The 21888-nt window shown below is 42.3% G+C and overlaps 2 protein-coding genes across 2 annotated transcripts; both read left to right on the top strand.

The window, feature by feature from the left end:
• Positions 1–7384: 7384 nt before the first annotated feature.
• LOC113897792 (interferon omega-1) lies at positions 7385–8133 on the top strand. Its single transcript, XM_027550768.1, has one exon. The coding sequence runs from the start codon at positions 7471–7473 to the stop codon at positions 8131–8133; it is 663 nt and encodes a 220-aa protein (XP_027406569.1). The 5' UTR covers positions 7385–7470.
• A 7469-nt stretch (positions 8134–15602) lies between these two features.
• LOC113897790 (interferon alpha-1) lies at positions 15603–16335 on the top strand. Its single transcript, XM_027550767.1, has one exon. It carries the CDS (start codon positions 15603–15605, stop codon positions 16170–16172), a length of 570 nt encoding a protein of 189 aa, XP_027406568.1. The 3' UTR covers positions 16173–16335.
• Positions 16336–21888: the final 5553 nt, after the last annotated feature.

The following is a 21888-nucleotide window of genomic DNA, read 5'->3' as shown; positions in this document are numbered from 1 at the left end:
TGCAGAAAATCACACACATGACTCATTAATAATGTTTCTTGCTTCTTTAGTATGAGTACAACTCTACTACTTCTTGAAGACATTTCTAAACTTACCTTCTCAACTCACTGTTGGGTTCAGTCTTTCAGCAGCAAAGCAGAGGCAGGAAGAAAAGAGCAAGGGCCATGCGGGGTGAGGCTCTGCTCTCCAGCCCTGGGCTGTCCTGGGTTTGATCCTAGTTGTTTTCCGTGAAGACTTCAGTCCCTAAGTGCCGGCAGTGTCACCTCCTAGAGTCGGTCCTTCTCAGAAATTACTGCCTTTGAGGAGAAACTGCTACAAGTGTATGCAGGTGTCTTATACCCAAGCGAGAGTCTTTCTCTGAACAAGGGGCCATGAAGTCAATATTATTGGTCAAAATACATAAACCTTGCACATGCATACTGCCAACATCCATGACAACAATGGCTACATTAATCCACATTCAAGACCATATAAGCTCTTATATGTTCTCTCACATTGACCAAAACAGGATCTTATCATCCTTTTTACTTTTTGCCAGTCTGACTGGTGACACATAGCATCTAGCAGCAACCATTAGTTTTCCTTTTCCTAATTGATGGCGGTTGTTATCAGTCATACTCCAGTCAGGAAAACAGAAAATTCCTTCCAGCCTTCTAGTCCACCCTTGGAACTGGTATGGGAAAGGAAAACAATCCGCAGGCAAAGGAGAAATGTACTGGAAGGAACTAGAGCCCCAGCATCACAGAGTAGAGTTGAGGAGAAGAGCTGTGGAGCTGAGACGTTGGTTGAAGACCGCTGCACTAGGATAGAGGACGGCCTTTCCCCATCACATCCGCTGGAAGCTCGGCTTCCCTGTGAATTTCTGATCCACACAGACGCACCCACTGCTCTTGCACTGTCACTTTACTCACGTAAAGAAGGTCATCATTCATTTTTGGTCAAACTCCGTGATCTCCAGCTAGAAGACACACAGATTGCAAGGTCCTCAACCAGATCCCAGGCTCCACACTCACACTGCACTCCTGCCATCTGGCTGCTATCCAGTCTGAGTTTCGTTTGTGACCAAGAAGTTTGTTGTTTTCCTGTGTTCAAAGCCCAGAACTGTCTTCTGTTCAAACTGATGAACTAGGTCATGACCTGCTCTAGTTTTCAGGCCTTTAAAAATGTATCTTGATGATGATATCTTCCAAAGACACATGCTGGAATCATATGCCAAACTGCCTATTTCACAGTTGGTGTCTACTGAGCACACATTATGCTGAAATCAAAAGCATTTTAATTGCAATTTTTTAAACAACTTATCTATATGAGAAGACATTTTGAAAAAGGTAATGAAACTCTCCAATGAAAAACTGACTTAAAAAAATGCTTAATAGATGACCTTTGGTTAAAAGACATGAGAGGAAAAAAGGATTTTGTAAATTGAGATGAGTTATTCAAAGTAGTTACTGGGTCATAAGTTTGTCAAATATGGCTTTCGATCAGATGAAGAGAGATATACAAAGAAGTAATCTTGAAAACATTACTGATGATTTTGCTTCCATTAAAGCCAGGAACTTAAGTAATGTTGTGGCATAAGGAAAATATTTGAATTTGATGTGAGTTGAAGACTTATACATTTTAAAACATTTTCCAACCAATTAACATTACAGGAGAAATTAACCATTTATATTAATGTTAAATGAAATAATTTTCCCTTTACCTAGGAACTTCTTTTTAAGTCTCAGTTTTGTCCCCAAGTCTTGCCACTGGAGGGTTGCAATATCTAGTAGATTCCCGTCCAGATTGTAGATACCTTTCCCCTTTCCCTGAATTACTCCTTTTCCCCATAAACAAGGGCTTCCTTTGTGGCTCAGCTGGTAAAGATCTGCCTGCCTGGGTTCAATCCCTGAGTTGGGAAGATCTCCTGGAGAAGGGAAAGGCTACCCACTTCAGTGTTCTGGCCTGGAGAATTCCATGGACTGTATAGTCCATCGATGGGGTCGCAAACAGTCAGACACGACTGAACGACTTTCACTCACTCCAGAGCAATCCTGAATCTGAAAACATACCACAACATGCTGTGATTTCCAGCCCTCAATCATGGCATAAAAGGGCACCGGTGTGAACCGCTCTGGCTAAAATCTTCTCCCAGGAAGGGGAGGTGGACGCAATAGTAGCTTACCTAGAATTTGGAGGTGCAGAAATCAAAGGCTCTGAGCGACGCGGCACAAAGCTCGCCTGGGCAGTGGGGCCCGAAAAGGAAGTTTCCTCTCTGTTCCCGCGGCCCCAAGCTCTCCCTGGGCCCCGGCGGCGCCTCGCTCCGGTCGCGGCTCCTGCCCACGGCGACCCGCTTGTTGTCCCCGTGGATCTGATGCCCCAGCTGGCAGCGCTGTACCTGGAGGCGGGTCTCGCTGGGTGGGCGGTGCCGGTCTGTCAGTTACTGAGAGATCGGGCGCCACCTCCCGGCCGCTGGGGCTCAGCAAAAGGAGTCGGAGGGCTCCGGAGTTCAGTGCAGGACCTGAACTGTTTCACAGAGGCCCAGGTGAAGGGCTGAATTTCTGGACTCTCGGTTTCCCTGCTGATGGCAATGGGGAGGCTCTGCTCCATCCCTCACATTTCACCCGTTAGCTTAGGTCGTCTTCTATTCTTTTTTATCATTTTCCAAATTCATATAATTTGGAAGCAAAAGTTTGTTGCTGAACCACAAAAGACACCAGGATTCTTGGTCTCCAGAGAAGAAGAATTCAATCCAGGGCCAGTGACGAGGCTTGATCGCTCAGAACTTTGTGTAATAAAGTTTTATTAAAGTATAAAAGAGATACAGAAGGCTTTTGACATAGACATCAGAAGGGGCAGAAAAAGTGCCCCGACCTAGTCTTCAGCCAGATGTTATATAGCTACTGCTGCTGCTGCTGCTCTAAGTCGCTTCAGTCGTGTCCGACTCTGTGCGACCCCATAGACGGCAGCCCACCTGGCTCCCCGTCCCTGGGATTCTCCAGGCAAGAACACTGGAGTGGGGTGCCATCGCAGTCTGCTAATTAGACAAAGGAAATGTCTCAAAACTCAGAGAATGGCACCAGGCCCCTCACCCACAACATGCATTGAGATAACATTGGCACCAGGTGAGTCATCCCTGGCCATAACACGATTGACATGAATCTTGAAGAAAGGCAGATTTCCAAAAAAATATACAGTTTCATTAACACAGATTAGGAGAACACTGTATGAGTGTAACATACTGGTTTGTCAAGTCGGTTCTGAGCCTTTAGGTGGAACTGACTTGAACACAGAGTCTAGAGTAAATACACAGTACATTATCAGCTTAAGACAAACATTTCCACTAGAAAAATGCATTGGTTAGCTCAAGGTTTGGGAAAAGTTCAGTTCAGGTGGAACCAGGTGTCATTATGGCCACACAGAAGTTTAAGACAAACCTCTTTTTAAATGTGTATGGGGAAGGGGAACAAATCTAAGACTAGTTTGTTTCCTCCTGCTGCTGAAGAGAGAGAAAGAAAGTGTCTGACACTTGCAGCCTGTTTCCTCTGTTTGGAAACCCCTGGCCTTCCTGTCTGTTACCCTCTCAAAAGCATTAAGTAGTTTTTTTACTTACAGTCACAAAGCCATCAGCTTGGTGTTTTCTACAGAGGATTCACTGAAATGTTTGTAATCCAATCTCTTGCTGGGGTCACAACTCATAAGGATCTTGTCCATCATGTATCCCCAATTTATGGTGAGGATTCATTGAACAATCTATATGAATCATCTTAGACAGTTAAATATGATTATTTTATAATTATTAGAATTATTAATTTTGTCAATCACATTTAGACTTTCAGTAATAACTACCAGTTGATAATTTCATTTTGCTTATTATACAAAATAATCAGACATGTTGTAAATCACTCAGCTTATCTAGAATTGGAGGTAGATGTGAACTGATGGAAACAAGAGGTTTGTAGCATCGAGGTATGAAACAACAAGGGTGCATCTCGTGTTAGAAATAAAACAGGAAATTAAGTGAGGGCTCAGCACACTCAGTGTGCGCAGGTGTGACGGTCTACATCAGCAGTGTGGAATCTGACATTTTAGGTTTTGAAAACTGGATTTGCCATTTCATTGTTAGATTATTTTATTCAAATAAAGTCTTAGCAGGAGGCTCTTCGAAACAAAAATATTAACTCGGTTTCAACTATGTTGGAAGGATTGCGTGAGTCCCTCACAAAGGCTAAGGAGTTTGTAGTTGTTGTCACTGTCATTTTTGATAAACACTGATAGTCTGTGGAATTTGTCTGGCAGGTCCTTGGTAATCATGTCCATGGTAGTCTTGTAACATTTAATTAGTAATCAATTCAGGATGGATGTGCCATAAAAAGTGAGGGCAGCATCAGGGAATGTGTTCTTACTCCTCAATAATATCAAGAATGAAATAGATCCTAATGAATCCTTGCCATAAACACAATACCTTGGTATCTTCTTACTACTGTGTTATGGACTGAATGTGTGTGTGTTCCCCAAATTCATATATTAAAACTCTACCCCTTGACTTCCTTGATGCTCCAGGGGCCAGGACTCCATGCTCCCAAAGCAGGCAGCCTGAGCTAGATCTCTGGTCAGGAAACTAGATTCTGCATGGCAAGCAAGACTTCCCGTGGCTTAAGTAAAGATCCTGGGGAACACATGTATACCTGTGGCGGATTCATTTTGATATTTGGCAAAACTAATACAATTATGTAAAGTTTAAAAATAAAAATTAAAAGAAAAAAAAAAAATAAAGATCCTGCACGAAGCAACCAAGATCCAAGAACCAGCATACATCGACTAAGACATGCCTCAGCAAAATAAACACATGAAATAAATATTTTAAAAAGTCTTTAAAAACCTGCAGAAATCCAACCCATCAATGTGATAGTATCAAGAGCCGGAATATTAGGGAGATCATTAGGGTTAGTAATCAATAAAATTCAGTTTTTATTTTTAATGTCATAACTACTGTTAGTTAGACTGAGATCGGGATCTTTTGGAATCATTTACTTCCCTTTCATTCTAGTTGTTTCAAAGCATATTCTCTTTGCACAAGTGGATTTATCACCTACGCAGATGCTCAGCAAGGCTGGTCTCATCGACCTTGCCAGAGAGGATTAGTGTTTGAGCAACTGGGGCTCTGATTGCCTGTCTCTTGTGAGCAGGTGTGACTTCTTCCTTCACCCCTTATACTGACCACATGCTGATTAAAGAAAAGAAAAATTAGGAGGCTGGTCTTACAAAGCTGATGGCAGTCAACAGATCAAGGACTGGTCCTTCTTTGAGCTTCTGTAAGAAGCAGCCCTGCCCCAGCCTTTCTGTTGTTCATCCTGGCCTCATCGTTTCCCTCTGCCTCAGACTTGTCCCCAGCTGTGCTGCACTGCAGTTTGCTAACTCAGAATACGTCACTGGGTCAGGGGAAAACCACTTCCCTTCTTTCATATTCATGACATTGAGACTTACTCTTGTTTTCTTGTTGCCCACAAAAAACTGTGCAATTTTACTTTCTAGAAATGTAAAGAGAAACAAAAAAATCTAATGTCTTGAAAGTGATAGAGATGCAGCCCCTCTGGCTTTCTTTACTTCCCTTTGTTGTTCTCACGTCATCATGAATTGCAGCCACAACAGGAGCAATGAGACAAATCTTGTCCAATAAGTTAGTCACTTCAGTTCAGTTCAGTAGCTTAGTCATGTCCGACTCTTTGCAGCCCATGAACTGCAGCACGCCAGGCCTCCCTGTCCATCACAAACTCCCAGCTGCTGCTAAGTCGCTTCAGTCGTGTCCGACTCTGTGTGACCCCCATAGACAGCAGCCAGCCCACCAGGCTCCCCTGTCCCTGGGATTCTCCAGGCAAGAACACTGGAGTGGGTTGCCATTTCCTTCTCCAATGCATGAAAGTGAAATGTGAACGTGAATTCACTCAGTCGTGTCCGACCCTCAGCGACCCCATGGCCTGCAGCCTTCCAGGCTCTGCCATCTATGGGATTTTCCAGGCAAGAGTACTGGAGTGGGGTGCCATTGCCTTCTCCTGCCAACTCCCAGAGCCTACCCAAAAGAAGTCACTAAGTGAATATAAAAAGTTTAAATGAAAAATTACACTCAAGGAAAGAAGACTATTTCTCCTGATCTAGTAGGCTGGGTCTCACTGTCCTGCATTCTCAGAGGAAAAGAGACAGAGGAACAGAGATGCCTGGTGGAATCAACTGCCTGAATGAACAACTGTAACTCACTAGATTCTGTGACATAAGCTTCCAGTAAGAGACAACACCAATACTGAATCTCCATCCTCCAGTTCAGAAAGTTTGAGCAGAACAAGTGTCAAACAGTTTACGTTAAAGAGTTGAATAATAAAAACTATACTTAGCAGGGTAGATATTATTTAATCTACTAAAAGCAGAATAATTGCAGTCGGAAATTCCTCCACCAACTTGCACAAACACACTTTTGCTCTCAAGGACTGAGCTTTGCTGATACTTTGGACACCTGGGGAAACGGGTCAGAGAAGAGGAGGTCACCACTGAGAATTAGGGTCCTTCACACAAACACTGCAGGTGAGAGGTGATGGTTCAGGAAGACGATTTATTTTCACAAGTAAATGAGCCCTCCACAGAAAGGAGATTTTTGAGTCCTCAGGATGTGGTGAGCCTGCCCTGAGGGAGGGAGCCCAGCAGGTGAGCAAGGGGACTCTGTCACTCCAGAGGACAGGGGGTGGCTCCATGTGATCTCTCCCGTGTGAGTGAGGTGCTGCTGGGGAAATACAATTATCCTGGAATTAGAGTCTCCCCACCCATATTATCTGAGAAGAACCAGAATTCTTGGTAGGGTTAATGGCCGGGCCAGCAATGGACAATAGGTCTCCAGTACGAAAATGGTGAAAGCAAGCGTGATGTCTGTAATAGTCCTGACTTCGTGGTTCCCTGAAGCACAACCACATGGACCTGCAGGAACGTGTTCTAGAAGGAAAAGAAACATGGGAGGAGCTCATGGACTCACAATAATCAGCCTCTTCTCTAAATCAAACACTCAAGAAAACCCATCCTTTGTTTCAAACAGTTTCTTTGCTAGAGTGACCTGGTAAATGCCTGATAAACACAGAGCCTGCCTTCCTAAGTAAAGTAAGAAACAGAAATTAAGCCTAGGATCAGGGCCAAAAATGTGTTCATGGAACAGAAAAGAGCCACATTTACACATGAAAGAGAAAGAGTGATAATGTTTGTACTTAGAAACCTACATCATTTCTAATGTAAGACAAAGACCTTTCTCATTTGATTGATAAATATCCATTTGGATGGGTACATTTGAAGTTATTGGGAAATAGATAAAAGTAATAGTTTAGACTGATGACAATTTCTTTGACCATATTCAGAATACATAAATGAAAATCAAAAAAGGAAGTACAAGTACACAGAAATGACTAGAAAATGAAAATTACTGTGTTCCCTATTTAATGGCCTTGCTTAGAAAGCATGGCATCAGAGAACCTACCTCAAGGTTCCACCAGACGCTGTCTCAGCCAGCCCAGCAGCAGCCTCATCTTCCCCATGGCCTTCGTGCTCTCTCTACTGATGGCCCTGGTGCTGGTCAGCTATGGCCCGGGAGGATCCCTGGGCTGTGACTTGTCTCCGAACCACGTGCTGGTTGGCAGGCAGAACCTCAGGCTCCTGGGCCAAATGAGGAGACTCTCCCCTCGCTTCTGTCTGCAGGACAGAAAAGACTTTGCTTTCCCCCAGGAGATGGTGGAGGTCAGCCAGTTCCAGGAGGCCCAGGCCATTTCTGTGCTCCATGAGATGCTCCAGCAGAGCTTCAACCTCTTCCACAAAGAGCGCTCCTCTGCTGCCTGGGACACTACCCTCCTGGAGCAGCTCCTCACTGGACTCCATCAGCAGCTGGATGACCTGGATGCCTGTCTGGGCCTGTTGACTGGAGAGGAAGACTCTGCCCTGGGAAGGACGGGCCCCACACTGGCCATGAAGAGGTACTTCCAGGGCATCCATGTCTACCTGCAAGAGAAGGGATACAGCGACTGTGCCTGGGAAATCGTCAGACTGGAAATCATGAGATCCTTGTCTTCATCAACCAGCTTGCAAGAAAGGTTAAGAATGATGGATGGAGACCTGAAATCACCTTGACATGACTCTCACTGACTAAGATGCCCCATCATCTTTGCACACTCATCTGTGGCCATTTCAAAAGACTCTGATTTCTGTTGTAGCCACAAAATTTATTGAATTACTTCAGCCAATACTTTGTCAGTAGTAAATGAATATACATAAATTTTTTTGGCTGCAGGTGCATCAGTCCCGAAGTGAAGACTGCCCTTATTTTATTGTTTGCTTATTTATTTTGTTATATTTATTCTTTTATTTCCTCATATTTATTTTTCCATATAAAATATTTTTGTTTACATTGTATTAAAATTTAACAAATACATTAACATTTTTATTTCATTATATTTGTAATTTGTTTTATTTATTAAATATTGTCAAGGTGAACTTCTTGAATTTTTTTACCGTTTTATGTTTAGTTGCCAGGTAAAGTCTGATTCTTTTGTGACCCCATAGACTGTAGCCCACCAGGCTCCTCTGTCCATGGGATGATCCAGGCAAGACTACTGGAGTATGTTGCCATTTACAGGGGATCTTCCCAACCAAGGATGGAATCTGGAATCTGCATTTTAGGCAGATTCTTTACCATCTGAGCCACAAGGGAAGACCCTTGTTTGAAAGAAATGAGAGAAAAAGGGATTTTGTAAACTGAAATTAATAATTTACGATAGGTACTGGGTCATGAGTTCAGTTCAATTCATTCACTCAGTCGTTTCTGACTCTTTGAGACCCCACGAACTGCAGAATGCCAGGCCTCCCAGTCCATCACCAACTCCCAGAGTCCACCCAAACTAACGTCCATTGATTCAGTGATGCCATCCAGCCATCTCATCCTCTGTTGTCCCCTTCTCCTCCTGCCCTCAATCTTTCCCAGCATCAGGGTCTTTTCAAATGAGTCAGCTTTTCCCATTAGGTAGCCAAAATATTGGAGTTTCAGCTTCAACATCAGTCCCTTCAAAGAACACCCAGGACTGATCTCCTTTAGGATGGACTGGTTGGATCTCCCTGTAGTCCAAGGACTCTAAGAGTCTTCTCCAACACCACAGTTGAAAAGCATCAATTCTTTGGTGCTCGGCTTTCTTTATAGTCTCACATCCATACATGACCACTGGAAAAACCATAGTCTTGTCTAGATGGACCTCTGTTGACAAAGTAACGTCTCTACTTTTTAATATGCTGTCTAGGTTCATCATAACTTTCCTTCCAAGTAGTATGCTTCTTTCAATTTCATGGCTGCAATCACCATCTGCAGTGATTTTGGAGCCCAGAAAAATAAAGTCAGCCACTGTTTCCACTGTTTCCCCATCTATTGGCCATGAAGTGATGGGAACAGATGCCATGATCTTAGTTTTCTGAAAGTTGATCTTTAAGCCACCTTTTTCACTCTCCTCTTTCACTTTCATCAAGAGGCCCTTTAGTTCTTCTTCACTTTTCTGCCCTAAGGGTGGTATCTTCTGCATATCTGAGGGTATCGATATTTCTCCCCACAATCTTGATTCCAGCTTGTGTTTTCTCCAGCCCAGTGTTTCTCATGATGTACTCTGCATATAAGTTAAATAAGCAGGGTGACAAAATACAGCCTTGACAGACTCCTTTTCCTATTTGGAACCATTCTGTTGTTCCATGTCCAGTTGTACCTGTTGCTTCCTGACCTGCATACAGATTTCTCAAAGGCGGGTAGGTGATCTGGTGTGCCCATCTCCTGAAGAATTTTCCACAGTTTATTGTGATTCACGCAGTCAAAGGCTTTGGCATAGTCAATAAAGCAGAAACAGACGTTTTTCTGGAACTCTCTTCTTTTTTGATGATCTAGCAGATGTTGGCAATTTGATCTCTGGCTCCTCTGCCTTTTCTAAAACCAACTTGAACATCTGGAAGTTCATGGTTCACGTATTGCTGAAGCCTTGCTTGGACAATTTTGAGCATTACTTTACTAGCCTGTGAGATGAGTGCAATTGTGAGGTAGTTTTAGCATCCTTTGGCATTGTTAGTCAAATACGGCATTCATGCAATGAAGTGAGATAAACTGGGAAGCAATTTTGCAAACATTACTGATAATTGTGTTTCCACTGAAGCCAAGAACTTAAAATTTTGTTTGGTCTTAGAGATAATATCTTAATATTTAAGACTTATAAAGTTTAAGTTATTTATATTTACTTATAAATTATAAGAATCCACCTGCAATGCAGGGGTCCACAGGTCGATGAGTGGGTCAGGAAGATTCCCTTGGAGAAGGAATAGGCTACCCACTCCAATATTCTTGAGTTTCCCTAATGGCTCATCTGGTAAAGTATCTGCCTGCAATGTGGGAGACCTGGGTTCGATCCCTGGGTTGGGAAGTTCCCCTGGAGAAGGGAGTGCCTACCCACTCTAGTATTCTGGCCTGGAGAATTCCATGGACTGTATAATCCATGGGGTCACAAAGAGTCAGACATGATTAAATGACTTTCACTGTAAATTTTGAAGTATTTTTTAACCAGTTAACATTGCAAGAGAAATTAACCATTTATATTAATATTAAATGAAATAATTTTCAGTCTCAGTCTTGTCCCCAAGTCTTCCCACGGGAGGGTCCGAATATCTATCTCATAGATTCCTGTCCAGGCTTCAGGTGCCTTTCCTTTTTTCCTGAAACCCTGAAAGAATTAGTCTTTCTCCCCAGAAACAATCCTGAATTTGAAAATACTTCACAATATGCTCTGATTTCCAGCCATCAATTGCAGCATAAATGGCCAGGTGTAAACTGCTCTGGCCGATATCTCCTCCTAGGAAGGGGAGGGTGGACATGGGGGCAGGTGCAGAAATCTAAGGATCTGAGCAAAGTAGCATTAAAGCTCCCCTGGGCAGTGGGACCAAAAAGGAAGTTTCCTTACTGCTCCTGCGACCCCACGGGCTCCCTGGGCTGTGGCGGCGCCTCACAGGGATTAAGGCTCTTATCCACGGGGACTCCTCGGTTCTCCCCTGGATCCTGCGCAGGAGTTCGAGGCGCTGGACCTGGAGGCGCGTCGGGTCCATTACTGAGAGTTTAGGTGCACATCCTGGCCAATGGGGCGCAGCGAAGGGAGCTTGGAGGACTTAGTTTAGTGCAGGACCTGAGTTATTTCAATGAGACCCAGGTGAAGTGCCGAATTTCTGACACTCTGGTCTCCCTGCTGATGGCAACGGGGATGCTCTGCTCCATCCCTAACATATCACCTGTTAGCATATGTCGTCTTCTGTTCTTCCAGTCCTTTCCCATATTCATGTAATTTGGTAGCATTAAGTATTTTTAACCTAAATCCACAAGAGCCCTGTCAGCTTGGTGTTTTCTACAGTTGTTCTCATTGTTTAGTCGCTAAGTCTTATTGGACTCTTTGTGACCCCATAAACTGTAGCCTGCCAGGTTTCTCTGTTTGGGATTCCCTAGACAATACTGGAGTGAGTTGCCATTTCCTCCTCCAGAGGACCTTCCCAATCCAGGATCTAACACCCCTCTCCTGCATGGACACGTGGATTCTTTAATCCACTGAAAGATTCTTTCACACCAGGGAAGCCTGTTTCCTACAGAGACTCACTGAAATGTTTGTAATCCAATCTCTTGCAATGGCTATAATTCTCAAGTGTCTTATCTATCATGCATCTCAAGTGTATGGTGACGGTTAATTGAGCAATCTATATGAATCATCTTGGACAGTGAAATATGATATTTTATAATTATTAGAATCATTAATTTTGTCAATCACATTTAGACTCTCAGAAAGAATTAACAGTTGATAATTTCATTTTGCTTATTACATAAAATAATCAGAATACATTGTCAATTGCTCAATTCATCTAGAAATTTGTGGTAGATGGTAAACTAATGAAAATATAAAGTACTGTAACAGCAAGGTAAGGAAAACAAAGGACAACGTGTGTTAGTGAAATAGGAAAATAAGCGATGGTTCAATACATACAATTTGTACAGTGTTTATGGTATGGATAGGGAGGTGGAGTTTGGAATTTGACACAATAGGTTTTGAAACCTGGACTTGCCATTTCCTTATTAGATTGTTTTATTCAAATAAAGTCTTAGCAGGTGGCTCCTGGAAATGAGAATATTTACAACTCAGGTTCCACTATATTGGAAGGATTAAGTGTCCCTTTTAAGAGTTAAGGAATTTGTAGTTGCTGTTAACATCATTTTTACGATTGAAAGTCTGTGGAATTTGTTTGGGAAGTCTCGGTAATCATGTTCACAGTAGCACTGTAACATTTAATAAGTAATATATACAGGATGAATGAGCCATAATAAGGGATGACAGGATCAAGGAATGTTTTCAGTTCAGTTCAGTCACTCAGTCGTGTCCGACTTTTTGTGACCCCATGAATTGCAGCATGCCCAGCCTCCCTGTCCATCACCAACTCCCAGAGTTCACCCAAACTCATGTGCATCGAGTTAGTGATGCCATCCAGCCATTTCATCCTCTGTCATCCGCTTCTCCACCTGCCCCTAATCCCTCCCAGCATCAGGGTCTTTTCCAAAGAGTCAACTCTTCATATGAGGTGGCCAAAGTATTGGAGTTTCAGCCTCAGCATCAGTCCTTCCAATGAACACCCAGGACTGGTCTCCTTTAGGATGGACTGGTTGGATCTCCTTGCAGTCCAAGAGACTCGCAAGAGTCTTTTCCAGCAGCACAGTTCAAAAGCATCAATTCTTCCACGCTTAGGTTTCTTCACAGTCCAACTCTCACATCCATACATGACCACTGGAAAAACCATAGCCTTGACTAGACAGACCTTTGTTGGCAAAATAATGTCTCTGCTTTTTAATACACTATCTAAGTAGGTCAATACTTTCCTTCCTCAAATAAATATCAAGAATGAAATATATTCTAATGAATCTGAAATAAACACAATGACTTGGTGTCTTCTTGTTACCATGTTACAGGTTGAATGTGTGTGTGTTCCCTCACCATGTGATCATATCAGGAGGTGGGATATTAGAGAAATCATTAGGATTAGAGGAGGTTAGGAGGGGATTCCTCATGCACAGCATTACTGTCTTCATGAGGCTCACAAGACACTTTGCTTCGTCTCTGCTCTCCACCATGTGAGGACATAGAGAGACGCTGGTGGTCTGCAACCCCGAAGAGGGTTCTCACCAGAACTCCACCCTGCTGGCACCCTGAGCTCACACATGCAGCCCCCAGGATGGTGACAAATAAACTTCTATCACTGATGAGCCACCAGACTCTGGGACCTTGTTAGAGCAGCCTGAACCAAGACCCAGGGCATGGCACATTTAGCGCCTGCAGTCCACTAGTTGAGGTTGTATGTAAATATTTTATGTTCAAAGCATACATGACAGAGAAGAAATTGTCATGTGTAATTATTCTCAACCCCCTTCCTCAGAAAGAAAACTGATAATCTGCACTCACAAGTAAAAACCATAGAGTCTGAATCAGAGAGAGGAATGATGGCCCATCTAAAGGACATTAAGAGTACTGATGAAAGAAAGGAAACAGCAAGATAAATGAGGCAACAGGGGAGAATGCTCAGCCTTCTGGTTCTTCCCAAGGGATAATGGGAAAAATATACCTAAAATAATTTTTATTTTAATATATTTTGAAAAACACTTGGATATTTTAAAAATCATTTAACCGTTTAGCCAATATTGTTCCCTATCCATCGCTTGACCCAAACATTTGCATCAACCATTTCTTTAATCAGTAACCAGTCAGAGAGTGGGCAGTGAATTTAACCAATTTGCTTAAGTTCATGTTTCGGTGAAAGTCAATACATTTCAGTATCTTGAGAATTAAAATATTTCCCCTTAATTCCTGAGTTTTCCTGCCAACTTGTTCAAAAAGAAATCTGTTGGTTCCATGTTCTAAATTATTTTTATTTCCTTATTATCCATGAATATAGGCCAGGAAATCTTGTTTTTAATTTAATCTGTACAGGGACAAATATTCTTCAGTTCAGTTCAGTTCAGTCACTCAGTCATGTCCGACTCTTTGCGACCCCAAGAACTGCAGCACACCAGGCCTCCCTGTCCATCACCAACTCCCGGAGTTCACTCAACTCATGTCCATTGAGTCAGTGATGCCATCCAGCCATCTCATCCTCTGTCATCCCCTTTTCCTCACGCCCCCAATCCCTCCCAGCATCAGAGTCTTTTCCAATGAGTCAACCCTTCGTATGAGGTGTCCAAAGTATTGGAGTTTCAGCTTTAGCATCAGTCCTTCTAATGAATAACCAGGACTGATCTCCTTTAGAATGGACTGGTTTGATCTCCTTGCTGTCCAAGGGACTCTCAAGAGTCTTCTCCAGCACCATAATTCAAAAGGATTGATTCTACTGCACTCAACCTTCCTTATGGTCCACCTCTCACATCCATACAAGACTACTGGAAACACCATAGCTTTGACTATACAGACGTTTGTTGTCAAAGTGATGTTTACTCTTTTTAACATGCTGTCTAGTTCTGTCATAGCTTTTCTTCCAAGGAGCAAGTGTCTTTTAATTTTGTAGCTGCAGTCAACGTCCACAGTGATTTTGGAGACCAAGAAAAGAAAATTTGTCAGTTTCCACTCTTTCCCCATCTATTTGCCATAGATGTCAGAAGCTTAGGTTTTTAAATGGTGAGTGTTATGCCAGCTTTTTCAGTCTCCTCTTTCACCCTCATCAAGAGATTCTTTAGTTCCTCCTCGCTTTCCTCCATTGGATTGGTATCATGGTATTTTATTATTTATTCCTATCAAAGTTGTTAAGAACATCCAAAAGTATATGAAGAGCTAAACAGAAAGAAATATTCATAAAATTTAGAGGAATATTCAGCAGAGAATTAAAAATTGGTTTCTGATATGAGACAAAGTTAAAAGTGCCTCAAAATAAATATGAGGAAAATAATCTAAGATTTTCAAGATTTTAAGTTTTGAAAGATTTTTAAGTCTATCTATACTGTGGTATTATTATATATTTTTATATGAATTTCATATGAATATTCAATTTGGTACATTACTATTTATATAAGTAAATACCCTCCATCAAAAGTCATTTTTCAAACTCATTCATAAAGTTAAATAAAACTCAACAGCTTTTACATTTTATGTACACCTTTCATTTTATGGCATTGTTAACCCTAGGGTGAATACAACAAGGAAGCTTTGCACTTTCTTTTTCTATGTATAAAGATATGCATGGAGTACAAAGATGGATCCACAGCATAAATGTGTTGTCACAATTTCACGGTGGGGGTAATTAGGAAAAAAAAAATCTCAGAAGACTGTCAATAGGGGAAGGGGGGGCAATAATGAAAACAACGTTTGCGAAATGCTGTCCTAACCCATTTGAAGAGTACAAACTGAAAAACAAAAACAAAAGTAGAAAGCAAGAGGGAACTTTCAGAAAATGGAAACCATGGACTCCTATTTAAGACACAGACCTGAAGGAAGGTCTTCAGAGAACCTAGAAAGCAGGTTCACAGAGTCACCCACCGCCCCAGGCCACAAGCATCTTCAAGGTCCCCGATGGCCCCAGCCTGGTCCCTCCTCCTGGCTCTGCTGCTGCTCAGCTGCAACGCCATCTGCTCTCTGGGCTGCCACCTGCCTCACTCCCACAGCCTGGCCAAGAGGAGAGTCCTGACACTCCTGCGACAACTGAGGAGGGTCTCCCCTTCCTCCTGCCTGCAGGACAGAAATGACTTCGCATTCCCCCAGGAGGCGCTGGGTGGCAGCCAGTTGCAGAAGGCTCAAGCCATCTCTGTACTCCACGAGGTGACCCAACACACCTTCCAGCTTTTCAGCACAGAGGGCTCGGCCGCTGTGTGGGATGAGAGCCTCCTGGACAAGCTCCGCACTGCACTGGATCAGCAGCTCACTGACCTGCAAGCCTGTCTGAGGCAGGAGGAGGGGCTGCCAGGGGCTCCCCTGCTCAAGGAGGACTCCAGCCTGGCTGTGAGGAAATACTTCCACAGACTCACTCTCTATCTGCAAGAGAAGAGACACAGCCCTTGTGCCTGGGAGGTTGTCAGAGCACAAGTCATGAGAGCCTTCTCTTCCTCAACAAACTTGCAGGAGAGATTCAGGAGAAAGGACTGACACACACCTGGTTCAACACGGAAATGATTCTCACGGACCAACAGACCACACTTCCTCCTGCGCTGCCATGTGGAAGACTCATTTCTGCTGTCATCAGGCACTGAACTGAATCAATTTGTTAAATGATTTCAGGTATATTATGTGACATCATGATCTACTCTACAGGCACTACTCTGTCCCAGATACTCAAGCTAATCCATCTACTTATTTATCTATTTGGTATTTATTTATCTAATTTAATATTTATTTATCTATATATAAAGAATTAAATTATTTTGTTCATATAATTATGTATGTATAATTAATGGAAAAATATATTTTGTATTTAGTCAATTTATGAGTTTTCTTCATTCATTAAACCTTACTATAAAAATCTTCCTTTGTTTTTCTTTAAAAAAGAAACATGAAGACTGAATATGCAACTTGATTAAAGAATGCATTTTATAATTCCTTCACCCATTTTTGTGATTTGCACATTACAAATGGGGATTTTGGGGGGATTTTCTGACCGGGACTTGGAAGCGACGAACCTGAAAGAAGGACACTCAGACAGTCTCTTGCAAGGACTGACAAGTTTATTTCTGCAGTCAAGCCTTTTTATAGAAGTAGGAACAAAGAGCATAGAGTATACAGCCAGCAGAGCACGTACGGGGTTAACACCTAATCAGTAAAAATATTTCAAGGACAGCGCACTCTAAGTGACCCATGAGCTTATCCCATAACCCGTTTTCTCAAGCAACATCCTTAATATTTATTATTAAATTTTGGCGCCAGGCATAACCAAAGGCAGGAGATGTTTCTCTGCCTGGGCACATCAAGCCGGGGTATTTCTGGGCCTTTGCCATTTTCCCAAGGACTTCCTCCAACCGGCTATTTTGTCCTGGGCTTCCCAACAACAAGTTAAAATATACTTTCTCTAGCCAGGTGGTGTGTTGCTCTCAGGATCTAGACATGAACATCATTAATTCAATCATTTTTGTAACTTTGATTTTTTTAATGGAAAGTAACCTAAAAACAATAATGAGTTAATTTATAATAAAATTTTAACTATTTTAAAAATAGTATAATTAATAGTAGAAATGACTATCAATTAGCTTGAATGCTACAATGAGAGCGAGAAAAGTGGGATTCCCCCAGTAGAAGGTGGATCAAGCTGTGAGAGGATGTGAAAATAAAAGTTAACTACTTTTCATTTCAGTGCAAATTTCATTTCAGTGCAAATGTTCAATGGATATTGGAGATGGCAATTTACAAGCAATTTCATAAAGCATAAGGTGTAACAGAAGTACTGATCAAATAGGAGGAGAGTGTAGAATGAGAAAAGGAGTTAAAACTGAGTCCCATGACCTCAGTCTTAAAAGGGAGGGAATGCCACAAAGGAAGCAGAGATGGAATGGCCATGTGTTAACTGCACAAGAGAGAATGGTGAGAAGACAGAGATGCAAAGCTGGCAACCACTTAAGACTCAATGCATTCCTGACCATGTAGATGGAAAGTGCTTCCTACTTGGAAAAGAGATGGCATGGGCCACCTTAATGAGAGCTTGCTTGGTAGAATTAATCAACAGACACCATAGTGGACAAAGTGGAAGGATGGAGAAGAGAAGGTAATAGTAATATGTATAGAAAATGGTTTTGAGATATTTGCTGTCTCATTTGAGGAGAGAATAGGGTGGGACTTAGAGTCGAAGGTGGGTTTTTTTGTTTTTTTCCTGCTCTGCAGTGTTTTCCCTTTTTGGAATATTTTGCTTATGAAGAGATTTCACACATTTGATGCATTGAAAACACATATCACTGTTTAAGATCTGATTTACTTTAAACCATGAGATTTAGTGACACAGTGATAAAGTATCATTCTTTGGATTGCGTTATAGAGTGTTGACTGTCAGGAAGCTGCTCTGTGGTTGAAAGCATTCACTGCATGGGAAACAGATGGAACTGACCTTAGTAAGAGCTGATGGGGTGGAATTAACCACCAGGAACTGTACTGGGTTAGGTGGCATTTAATAAGAAACAAAGTCCCAATGTCACTGTTTCCTCTGGGGATTCTCTTTCGTTCTTTCACTCTCACCATAGTTAGAATTGCCTTGGAAACAAACAGAGATCATTCTGTCGTTTTTGAGATTGCATCCAAGTACTGCATTTCGGACTCTTTTGTTGACCATGATGGCCACTCCATTTCTTCTGAGGGATTCCTTCCTGCAGTAGTAGATATAATGGTCATCTGAGTTAAATTCACCCATCCCAGTCCATTGCAGTTCGCTGATTCCTAGAATGTCGACATTCACTCTTGCCATCTCTTGTTTGACCACTTCCAATTTGCCTTGATTCATGGACCTGACATTCCAGGTTCCTATGCAATATTGCTCTTTACAGCATCGGACCTTGCTTCTATCACCAGTCACATCCACAGCTGGGTATTCTTTTTGCTTTGGCTCCATCCCTTCATTCTTTCTGGAGTTATTTCTCCACTGATCTCCAGGAGCACATTGGGCACCTAATGACCTGGGGAGTTTCTCTTTCAGTATCCTATCATTTTGCCTTTTCATACTGTTTATGGGGTTCTCAAGGCAAGAATACTGAAGTGGTTTGCCATTCCCTTCTCCAGTGGACCACATTCTGTCAAATGTCAAATGACCACATTCAATATCACAGTAATCCAAGTCTATGCCCCAACCAGTAACGCTGAAGTTGAATGGTTCTGTGAAGACCTACAAGACCTTTTAGAACGAACACCCAAAAAAGATGTCCTTTTCATTATAGGGGACTGGAATGCAAAAGTAGGAAGTCAAGAAACACCTGGAGTAACAGGCAAATTTGGCCTTGGAATACGGAATGAAGCAGGGCAAGACTAATAGAGTTTTGCCAAGAAAATGCGCTGGTCATAACAAACACCCTCTTCCAACAACACAAGAGAAGACTCTACACATGGACATCACCAGATGGTCAACACTGAAATCAGATTGATTATATTCTTTGCAGCCAAAGATGGAGAAGCTCTATACAGTCAGCAAAAACAAGACCAGGAGCTGACTGTGGGTCAGACCATGAACTCCTTATTGCCAAATTCAGACTTAAATTGAAGAAAGTAGGGAAAACCACTAGACCATTCAGGTATGACCTAAATCAAATCCCTTATGATTATACAGTGGAAGTGAGAAATAGATATAAGGGCCTAGATCTGATGGATAGAGTGCCTGATGAACTATGGAATGAGGTTCGTGACATTGTACAGGAGACAGGGATCAAGACCATTCCCATAGCAAAGAAATGCAAAACAGCAAAATGGCTGTCTGGGGAGGCCTTACAAATAGCTGTGAAAAGGCGAGAAGCAAAAAGCAAAGGAGAAAAGGAAAGATATAAACATCTGAATGCAGAGTTCCAAAGAATGGCAAGAAGGGATAAGAAAGCCTTCTTCAGCGATCAATGCAAAGAAATAGAGGAAAACAACAGAATGGGAAAGACTAGGGATCTCTTCAAGAAAACCAGAGATACCAAAGGAACATTTCATGCAAAGATGAGCTCGATAAAGGACAGAAATGGTATGGACCTAACAGAAGCAGAAGATATTAAGAAAAGATGGCAAGAATACACAGAAGAACTGTACAAAAAAGATCTTCATGACCCAGATAATCATGATGGTGTGATCACTGACCTAGAGCCAGACATCCTGGAATGTGAAGTCAAGTGGGCCTTAGAAAGCATCACTATGAACAAAGCTAGTGGAGGTGATGGAATTCCAGCTGAGCTATTCCAAATCCTGAAAGATGATGCTGTGAAAGTGCTGCACTCAATATGCCAGCAAATTTGGAAAACTCAGCAGTGGCCACAGGACTGGAAAAGGTCAGTTTTCATTCCAATCCCAAAGAAAGGCAATGTCAAAGAATGCTCAAACTACTGCACAATTGCACTCATCTCATACTCTAGTAAAGTAATGCTCAAAATTCTCCAAGCCAGGCTTCAGCAATATGTGAACAGTGAACTTCCTGATGTTCAAGCTGGTTTTAGAAAAGGCAGAGGAACCAGAGATCAAATTGCCAACATCTGCTGGATCATGGAAAAAGCAAGAGAGTTCCAGAAAAACATCTATTTCTGCTTTATTGACTATGCCAAAGCCTTTGACTGTGTGGATCACAATAAACTGTGGACAATTCTGAAAGAGATGGGAATACCAGACCACCTGATCTGCCCCTTGAGAAATTTGTATGCAGGTCAGGAAGCAACAGTTAGAACTGGACATGGAACAACAGACTGGTTCCAAATAGGAAAAGGAGTTCATCAAGGCCGTATATTGTCACCCTGCTTATTTAACTTATATGCAGAATACATCATGAGAAACCCTGGACTGGAAGAAACACAAACTGGAATCAAGATTGCTGGGAGAAATATCGATAACCTCAGATATGCAGATGACACCACCCTTATGGCAGAAAGTGTAGAGGAACTAAAAAGCCTCTTGATGAAAGTGAAAGTGGAGAGTGAAAAAGATGGCTTAAGGCTCCACATTCAGAAAACGAAGATCATGGCACCCGGTCCCACCACTTCATGGGAAATAGATGGGGAAACAGTGGAAACAGTGTCAGACTTTATTTTTCTGGGCTCCAAAATCACTGCAGATGGTGACTGCAGCCATGAAATTAAAGGACGCTTACTCCTTGGAAGGAAAGTTACGACCAACCTATATAGCATATTCAAAAGCAGAGACATTACTTTGCCAACAAAGGTCCGTCTAGTCAAGGCTATGGTTTTTCCTGTGGTCATGTATGGATGTGAGAGTTGGACTGTGAAGAAGGCTGAGCGCTGAAGAACTGATGCTTTTGAACTGTGGTGTTGGAGAAGACTCTTGAGAGTCCCTTGGACTGCATGGAGATCCAACCAGTCCCTTCTGAAGGAGATCATCCCTGGGATTTCTTTGGAAGGAATGATGCCAAAGCTGAATCTCCAGTACTTTGGCCACCTCATGCGAAGAGTTGACTCATTGGAAAAGACTCTGATGCTGGGAGGAATTGGGGGCAGGAGGAGAAGGGGACAACAGAGGGTGAGATGGCTGGATGGCATCAGTGACTCGATGGACGTGAGTCTCAGTGAACTCCAGGAGTTGGTGATGGACAGGGAGGCCTGGCGTGCTGTGATTCATGGGGTTGCAAAGAGTCAGACACGACTGAGCAACTGATCTGATCTGATAGTTAGAATAGCATTTGTTTTCCTTTTGCCTCAATGCTTCCAACACAGTGACAGCTTTCCAAGAAAGCTGAATGGGGAAGAAAATCAGTGATGAATTGAACATTATGGAAAATCATGGTACAGGCCCTTTTATGTTTCCATTTTTACTTTCTTATTAAGCTACAACCTCAAAATGATACAGAAAGTAATTCAGAAGTAGAAAGACAACTCCTGCCCAAAAAAATACTAAATGAAATAGAACATATAAAATTACAAAGACTCTGAAATCAGGAAAGCATGAGGGCTGATTACCTAGCATCACAGACCCTACAGCTCCACTATGAGATGAAAATGATGATCCAAGAGGCACAGTAGAAATGTACTCAGTCAGCTAATGATGCCTATTAACTCCTTCTATTAAGAAGGCCAATAAGTGAAGTCAATAGAAGATTCTGATGGGAGGTCTGATGGAAACTCTAAGAATACTCTTTGTGAATTCAGTGTAATTATTATGAACTCTGTGCTCATGACAGAATGGTGAACAAGACATACGC

The sequence above is a fragment of the Bos indicus x Bos taurus genome, chromosome 8, assembly GCF_003369695.1.
Source record: "Bos indicus x Bos taurus breed Angus x Brahman F1 hybrid chromosome 8, Bos_hybrid_MaternalHap_v2.0, whole genome shotgun sequence".
NCBI classification, from domain to species: domain Eukaryota; kingdom Metazoa; phylum Chordata; class Mammalia; order Artiodactyla; family Bovidae; genus Bos; species Bos indicus x Bos taurus.
This window is presented reverse-complemented; position numbering and strand designations above follow the sequence as displayed.